General features: G+C 44.0%; 1 protein-coding gene across 1 annotated transcript; it reads left to right on the top strand.

The window, feature by feature from the left end:
* The first annotated feature begins 6,536 nt into the window (after nt 1-6,536).
* LOC106569491 (C-X-C chemokine receptor type 4-like) lies at nt 6,537-8,176 on the top strand. The gene is made up of 2 exons (XM_014140884.2): nt 6,537-6,673; nt 6,830-8,176. The coding sequence occupies exons 1-2, from the start codon at nt 6,659-6,661 to the stop codon at nt 7,931-7,933; spliced, it is 1,119 nt and encodes a 372-aa protein (XP_013996359.2). The 5' UTR covers nt 6,537-6,658; the 3' UTR covers nt 7,934-8,176.
* The last annotated feature ends 893 nt before the right edge of the window (nt 8,177-9,069 follow it).

Here is a 9,069-nt window from a genome sequence, read left to right as displayed (position 1 = left end):
AACTAGACAAAACCCTCTGTCATGCCGTGACCTACTCTACCATAGAAAAATAAAAGCTTTCTATGGTCAGGACGTGACACTGTCTTAGGTCAGTCAGGATCACCACTTTATTTTAAGAATGTGAAATGTCAGAATAATAGTAGAGAGAATGATTTATTTCAGCTTTTATTTCTTTCATCACATTCCCAGTGGGTCAGAAGTTTACATACACTCAATTAGTATTTGGTAGCATTGCCTTTAAATTGTTTAACTTGGGTCAAACATTTCGGGTAGTCTTCCACAAGCTTCCCACAATAAGTTGGGTGAATTTTGGCCCATTCCTCCAGACAGAGCTGGTGTAACTGAGTCAGGTTTTGTAGGCCTCTTTGCTCTCACATGCTTTTTCAGTTCTGCCCACAGATTTTCTATGGGATTGAGGTCAGGGCTTTGTGATGGCCACTCCAATAACTTGACTTTGTTGTCCTTAAACCATTTTCCACAACTTTGGAAGTATGCTTGGACTCATTGTCCATTTGGAAGACCCATTTGCGACCAAGCTTTAACTTCCTGACTGATGTCTTGAGATGTTGCATCAATATATCCACATCATTTTCCTAACTCATGATACCATCTATTTTGTGAAGTGCACCAGTCTCTCCTGCAGCAAAGCACCCCCACAACATGATGCTGCCACCCCCGTGCTTCACGGTTGGGATGGTGTTCTTCGGCTTGCAAGCGTCTCCCTTTTTCCTCCAAACATAACGATGGTCATTATGGCCAAACTGTTCTATTTTTGTTTCATCAGACTAGAGGACATTTCTCCAAAAAGAACGATCTTTGTCCCCATGTGCAGTTACAAACAATAGTCTGGCTTTTTTTTATGGTGGTTTTGGAGCAGTGGCTTCTTCCTTGCTGAGCGACCTTTCAGGTTATGTCGATATAGGACTCGTGGATATAGATACTTTTGTACCTGTTTCCTCCAGCATCTTCACAAGGTCCTTTGCTGTTGTTCTGGGATTGATTTGCACTTTTCGCAACAAAGTACGTTCATCTCTAGGAGACAGAACATGTCTCCTTCCTGAGCGGTATGACGGACATGGTGTTTATACTTGCGTACTATTGTTTGTACAGATGAACGTGGTACCGTCAGGCGTTTGGAAATTGCTCCCAAGGATGAACCAGACTTGCGGAGATCTACAATTTTTTTTCTGAGGTCTTGGCTGATTTCTTTTGAATTTCCCATGATGTCAAGAAAAGAGGCACTGAGTTTGAAGGTACGCCTTGAAATACATCCACAGGTACACCTCCAATTGACTCAAATGATGTCAATTAGCCTATCAGAAGCTTCTAAAGCCATGACATAATTTTCTGGACTTTTCCAAGCTGTTTAACGGCACAGTCAACTTAGTGTATGTAAACTTCTGACCCACTGGAATTGTGATACAGTGAATTATAAGTGAAATAATCTGTCTGTAAACAATTGTTGGAAAAATTACTTGTGTCATGCACAAAGTAGATGTCCTAACCGACTTGCCAAAACTATAGTTTGTTAACAAGAAATTTGTGGAATTGTTGAAAAATTTGTTTTAATGACTCCAACCTAAGTGTATGTAAACTTCCGACTTCAACTGTAAGAATTCAGACCCTTTACTCAGTACTTTGTTGAAGTACCTTTGGCAGCGATTACAGCCTTGTGTCTTCTTGGTTATGAAGCTACAAGCTTGGCACACCTGTATTTGAGGAGATTCTCACATTCTTCTCTGCAGATACTCTCAAGCTCTGTCCCGGTTGGATGGGGAGCGTCAATGCACAGTTATTTTCAGGTCTCTCCAGAGGTGTTCGATCGGGTTCAAGTCCGGACTCTGGCTGGGCCACTCAAGGACATACAGAGACTTGTCCCAAAGCCATTCCGGCATTGTCTTTGCTGTGCGCTTACGCTCGTTTTCCTGTTGGAAGGTGAACCTTCGCCCCAGTCTGAGGTCCTGAGCGCTCTGGAGCAGGTTTTCATCAAGGATCTCTCTGTACTTTGCTCCGTTCATCTTTCCCTCAATCCTGACCAGTCTCCCAGTCCCTGCCACTAAAAACATCCCCACAGCATGATGCTGCCACCACCATGCTTCTCCATAGGGATGGTGCCAGGTTTCCTCCAGATGTGACACTTGGTATTCAGGCCAAAGATTTCAATTTTGTTTTCATCAGACCAGAGAATATTGTTTCTCATGGTCTGAGAGTCTTTAGGTGCCTTTTAGCAAACTGATTGGTGCAGTGCTGCAGAGATGGTTGTCCTTCTGGAAGATTCTCCCATCTCCACAGAGGAACTCTGGAGCTCTGTTAGAGTGACAATTGGGTTCTTGGTCACCTCCCTGACTAAGGCCCTTCACCCCCGATTGCTCAGCTCTAGGAAGAGTATTGGTGGTTCTAAACCTCTTCCATTTAAGAATGATGGAGGCTATTGTGTTCTTGGGGACCTTCAATGCTGAAAAAAAAATGGTAGCCTTCCCGAGACACAATCCTGTCTCGGGAACTCTATGGACAGTTGCTTCGACCTCATGGCTTGGTTTTTGCTCTGACATGCACTGTCAACTCTGGGGCCTTGTATTGACAGGTGTGTGCCTTTCCAGATCATGTTCAATCAATTGAATTTACCACTGGTGGACTCCAATGCAGTTTTAGAAACATCTCAAGTATGATTAATGGAAAGAGGACCTAAGCTCAATTTCGAGTGTCATAGCAAAGGGTCTGAATACTTATGTAAATAAGGTATTTCTGTTTTATTTTTAATACATTTGAAAACATTTCTAAAAACCTGTTTTTGCTTTGTCATTATGGGGCATTTGTCAGGAATCCCACTTCCTGAGTCTGTTTCTGCCTGAGATTACTGTTTTTGTTTGAGTGTTGTTTAAGGTTCCTGAACGCACCTGTCTGGTTGCCAGGCAACGAGGTTAGGCGGGAGATCTATTTATTACCCGCACCTGCATCTCATCAACCTTCTGCACACCTGGTCCTGATCTTCACCTCTTCTTAAACCCTGAGCTGACATCCATTCCCTGCCGGATCGTTAGCAATGAACAGTATGTTGTGCCAGCGTATCAGCCTCATGTTTCCTGAGCTAGTTTTGTTGTTTTGTGCTTGTTACTGGTTACTCACTCCCGTTTACTCTGTCTACAGTCATTCTCCCGGAACATTCAACTCCCTTGCCTGGCCGTCGGTGGATACAGTGACTTCATTGGATCAACCCATTTACTCTCATCAACTCACCTCCGCTGCCGCTCCGTCTCCTGGATCACTCAAATTACACATCAAGACTACCAATAAATACTCACCTTCATTTTACTCACCTTGTCCTGGTCTGCTTCTGGGTTCTGTCTTAGAGAATCGTGACAGCATTGTGTGTTGATAGATGAGGAAAAAAATGTATTTAATCAATTTTAGAAGAAGACCATGTTAACTCGGGCTCCTGAGTAGCGCAGCGGTCTAAGGCACTGCATCTCAGTGCTAGAGGTGTCACTACAGACCCTGGTTCAATTCCAGGCTGTATCACAACTGGTCGTGATTGGGAGTCCCATAGAGCAGCACACAATTGGCCCATCGCCGCCGGGGTAGGCAGTCATTGTAAATAACTATTTGTTTTACCCCTCCACCACTCCCCCTCTTTGGAGGATAAATATATTTTACATATACACTACCGTTCAAAAGTTTGGGGTCACTTTGAAATGTCCTTGTTTTTGAAAGAAAAACAATTTTTTTGTCCATTAAAATAACATCAAATTAATCGGAAATATGTTGTAAATGACTATTGTAGCTGGAAACGGCAGATTTTTTATGGAATATCTACAGAAGCCTATTATCAGCAACCGTCACTCCTCTGTTCCAATGGCACGTTGTGTTAGCTAATCCAAGATTATAATTTTAAAAGGCTAATTGATCATTAGAAAACCCTTAGGCAATTATGTTATTACAGCTGAAAACGGTTGTGCTGATTAAAGAAGCAATACGACTTATTTAGACTAGTTGAGTATCTGGAGCATCAGCATTTGTGGGTTCGATTACAGGCTCAAAATGGCCAGAAACAAAGGACTTTCTTCTGAAACTCGTCAGTCTATTCTTGTTCTGAGAAATGAAGGCTATTCCATGTGAGAAAATGCCAAGAAACTGAAGCTCTCGTACAACGCTGTGTACTACTCCCTTCACAGAAATGCGCAAACTGGCTCTAACCAGAATAGAAAGATGAGTGGGAGGCCCCGTTGCACAACTGAGCAAGAGGACATTAGAGTGTCTAGTTTGAGAAACAGACGCCTCACAAGTCCTCAACTGTCAGCTTCATTAACACTAGTCTCAACATCAACAGTGAAGAGGCGATTCCGGGATGCTGGCCTTCTAGGCAGAGTTGCAAAGAAAAAGCCATATCTCAGACTGGCCAATAAAAATAAAAGATTAAGATAGGCAAAAGAACACAGACACTGGACAGAGGAACTCTGCCTAGAATGCCAGCATCCCGGAGTCGCCTCTTCACTGTTGATGTTGAGACTGCTGTTTTGCGGGTACTAATTAATGAAGCTGCCAGTTGAGGACTTGTGAGGCGTCTGTTTCTCAAACTAGACACTCTAATGTACTTGTCCTCTTGCTCAGTTGTGCACCGGGGCCTCCCACTCCTCTTTCTATTCTGGTTTGAGCCAGTTTGCGCTAATTAAGAATTTGTTCTTTACTGACTTGCCTAGTTAAAACAAAGGTTATAAATAAGCCTGTAATGCAACAAAACGTGAAAAAAGTAATGGGGTCTGAATACTTTCCCAATGCACTGTATATATATAATTTTTTGTGTGCAATTTTTATTGTTGGACATAAAAGACTATAAAAACACCAGGAAATAAGCTCCAAGTGATTTTATTTTTGAAAATGTGTTCCTAATTATTCCCATGCATTATAAAGAGAGACGTGATTGTATACAAATGTAGGCAAGGTTTGAAATGATTATATTTTAGTCAAACATTACATCTGTTTGGGATACTTGCGGTCAATTTGCAGTCTACAAATTATTTGTAATTATAGTCCGGCCCCCTACTATCCGCTCAATAAATAATCGGCCCGCAGCTGAATCTAGTTGATGATCCCTGCTGTACACAATTCACACACTGGCTGTGGGTAGACTGAGCACCCAGAATGCAGCAAAGGCACCCTGCGCCTCCAGATCTCACGCTAATCTTTAGTTGAGCATGTGGAGCATAGACTGGCGCACTGAGAGGCAACACGGTAATAAGACACAGTGTTCGTTTAGTGTGAAAGTACCTGTAGAGACCAGCAGGTCTTTAACTGAAAAGAGAATGGGAGGAGATAAGCGTGTGACATTCATGACTATAATATCACACACACGCAATCAGGGGTGTAAAGTACTACTTAAGTCATTTTTTTTGTATCTGTACTTCACTTTACTATTTTTATTTTTGAAAACTTTAACTTTTTACTACATTCGTAAAGAAAATAATGTACTTTTTACTCCATACATTTTCTCTGACACCTAAAAGTACTCGTTACATTTTGAATGCTTAGCAGGACAGGAAAATGGTCCAATTCACGCACTTATAAAAAGAACATCCCTGGTCATCCCTACTGCCTCTGATCTGGCAGACTCACTAAACACAAATGCTTTGTTTGTAAATTATATCTGAGTGTTGGAGTGTGCCCCTGGCTATCCGTACATTTCTAAAACTAGAAAATGGTGCCGTCTGGTTTGCTTAATATAAGGAATTTGAAATTATTTATACTTTTACTTTTGATACATCAGTACATTTTATCAATTACATTTACATTTGATATTTAAGTATATTTTAAACCAAATATTTTTAGACTTTTACTCAAGTAATATTTTACTGGGTAACTTTCACTGAGTCATTTTCTATTAATGTATCTTTATTTTTACTCAAGTATGACAATTGGGTACTTTTCCCACCACTGCACACAATCATAACCATATCATATCAGATGACGCAAGTGTGAGAATTCTCTCACAGAGTCGAAACTCCAGCTACTCATGCAGGACTGTTCAGCTCTGTGTAAAAGGGACTAAGAGGTGCAACTTTAAAACAGTTCTCTATTTCTCTCTCTCTCTCTCTGTTTATCTCTCTTACACACACACACACACATGCACGCACACACACATACACAGTGCAGCTGTACCCCCATATACACACGCACTACATCTGTAAAGTGAGAATGTGTTTATAACATTTCCTCTTTACTTTGGTTTACTGTCAATTAGACAACAGTGTTATATCATCATGCTATTGCCAACAATATTATTCTCACAGATTTGATGTTAGGAGCCTAAACAATAAACAAAGGCACACACACACACACACACACACACACACACACACACACACACACACACACACACACACACACACACACACACACACACACACACACACACTCAATATCCTGTGATATAGCCACTTTCAGCACCTGACACCTCGAAAACAGGAAAGCGTTTCCACGGGACACAGATGTGTGTGTGTGTGTGTGTGTGTGTGTGTGTGTGTGGTTGAGGGTGGAGCAAGTGAGGGAGCGGTGTTGGCACGGCTATTTAACCTCACCGAGTACAAAACTATACTCCACTCTGAGAAGAAAAGGAGAAAAGGGCCGTAAAGAACGGAGAGACAGAGAGTAAGCTGGCTCCATCATGTCCTATTACGAGGTACGGTTTCATTCACTATTTAGACCATGTTAACAACCTTTATGGGACTTTATATTACTGGAACATTTATCCCAGTTATCATGTTATTCACTTAGAGTTTTGCACATGTATTTGCAAGTTTACTCAATTATCCTCTCTTTCTTCCCCTCTCTGAAGCACTTTGTGATACCAGAATCGGATTATGACTACAATGACACAAGTTCCGGTTTTGGTTCTGGCTTGGGGGATTTCGGCACTGGATTTGAGGAGCCGTGTGACCAGCTGCTGAGCCCAAGTGTGCAGCGTATCTTCCTCCCGGTGGTGTACGGTATCATCTTCACCCTGGGGATCACTGGGAACGGCCTGGTGGTGTTCGTACTGGGCTGCCAGCGGAAGGCCCGTCTTAGCCTAACGGACCGCTACCGGCTGCACCTCTCCGCTGCCGACCTGCTCTTCGTTCTGGCACTGCCCTTCTGGGCTGTGGACGCTGCGCTCGGGGACTGGCGTGTCGGAGCAGTCATGTGCGTGGGCGTGCATGTCATCTACACAGTGAACCTATACGGCAGTGTGCTAATCCTAGCCTTCATCAGTCTGGACCGCTACCTTGCAGTGGTCAAAGCCACGGTAACCAGCACCACACACACCCGGCAGCTGCTGGCACGCAGGCTGGTGTACGCTGGCGCCTGGCTGCCTGCTGGTCTGCTGGCCATCCCTGACATGGTGTTCGCTCGGACTCAGGAGGCAGGGGAGGGGGAGATGGTGTGCACGAGGCTCTACCCGCTGGAGAACGCCCCACTGTGGGTGTCCCTGTTCCACCTGCAGACTGTGCTGGTGGGGCTGGTGGTGCCGGGCCTGGTGCTGCTGGTGTGTTACTGCGTGATTGTGTCCAGGCTGACCCGGGGTCCGTTGGGGGGCCAGAGACAGAAGAGGAGGGCGGTGCGGACCACTGTAGCTCTGGTTCTCTGTTTCTTCCTCTGCTGGCTGCCGTACTGCATTGGCATTGCCGTGGATGCACTCCTCCGCTTGGAGCTGATCCCTCGAGGCTGTATGCTGGAGTCAGGCCTGGGGGTGTGGTTAGCGGTGTCTGAACCAATGGCGTACGCTCACTGCTGCTTGAATCCGCTGCTCTATGCGTTCCTTGGAGTGGGGTTCAAGAGTTCTGCTCGCCGCGCCCTCACACTTACACGCACCTCCAGCCTGAAGATTGTCCCACGTAGACGAACAGGCGCCATGACGTCCACAACGACAGAGTCAGAGTCATCTAGTCTGCACTCCAGTTAACAGAGACAATAGGCTATAGCCTAATATAATGTGTGTGTGTGTCTGTGTGTGTGTGTGTGTGTGTGTGTGTGTGTGTGTGTGTGTGAGAGAGAGTAAGGAGAAGTCTGCTGGTCAGTCGTTCTTTCTAATGTCCTGAGATTTTTTTGGTAAATATTTTTTACTTTGTCACCATTCACTGTTGTTATGGTATTTATGTATGCTTTTTTATGGCTCAACATGTTTGTAATAAAATGTACAAAAACATGATATTAGTCTTCACTAGTTTCTCTCATTGAGTGGTGTTATGGTGTGTGCACATGTGTGTACGTGTGTGTGTCAGAGAGAGAGCAAAAGAGAGATGAGGTGTACCTTAACGCTCTTGAATGTGAAATGGGGTAAATTCCCATGGTGCAGTTGGCCATTCAAGCGCACCTAAAACAACCTGCTGTGCGTGTGGGCAGGAGGGCAGACATTAATTTGGTTCTCATTTGTTGTTATTGGAGCCGTATACACCCCACCGACATAGGTAAGTGGCTAATAGATTTGTGTGTGTTCGTGTGTGATGATGTGTGTGTGTGTGATGACGATGGGTGGTCACGTTATAATCATCATGATACTCCCCTCACTATTACACAGTCACAGCCCCCCCCCCCCCCCCCCCCACACACACTAAAAATGAAACTAGCTGATATTTTAGACATGTGACTTTGGACCAGGTGTAAGTGAGTCACAACAACAGAAAAACATTAGCGTGCACATGCGTGCGCGTGTGTGTGAGAGTTTGTGAATGCTAGTTCCAATCCCCGAGACGACTTGGTGAAAAATCTCTCCATGTACCCTTGAGCAACGCACTTAACCCTAATTTCTCCTGTAAGTCGCTCTGGATAAGAGTGTCTGTTAAATGACTAAAATGTATGTTGGAGGGCTGAAGTGTGGGTTAGAGGCCAAAGCTGTTGACATGGACAGGAAGCAGTAACTTCTGGCAAGTCCATTAGATAATATCCGCATGCGGACACACAATATGTAGCAGATTTAGGCTAATTTTAGGCTAAGTCTAAATGCTACTAACTTTGCATGGTGAAATGTGAAATAATGCTTCTCTTGACAACACAAGTCAACACAAGTGTCCATGCTGATACTGACTCAAAGGAAGGCCT

The sequence above is a fragment of the Salmo salar genome, chromosome ssa14, assembly GCF_905237065.1.
Source record: "Salmo salar chromosome ssa14, Ssal_v3.1, whole genome shotgun sequence".
Classification (NCBI taxonomy): Eukaryota; Metazoa; Chordata; class Actinopteri; order Salmoniformes; family Salmonidae; genus Salmo; species Salmo salar.
This window is presented reverse-complemented; position numbering and strand designations above follow the sequence as displayed.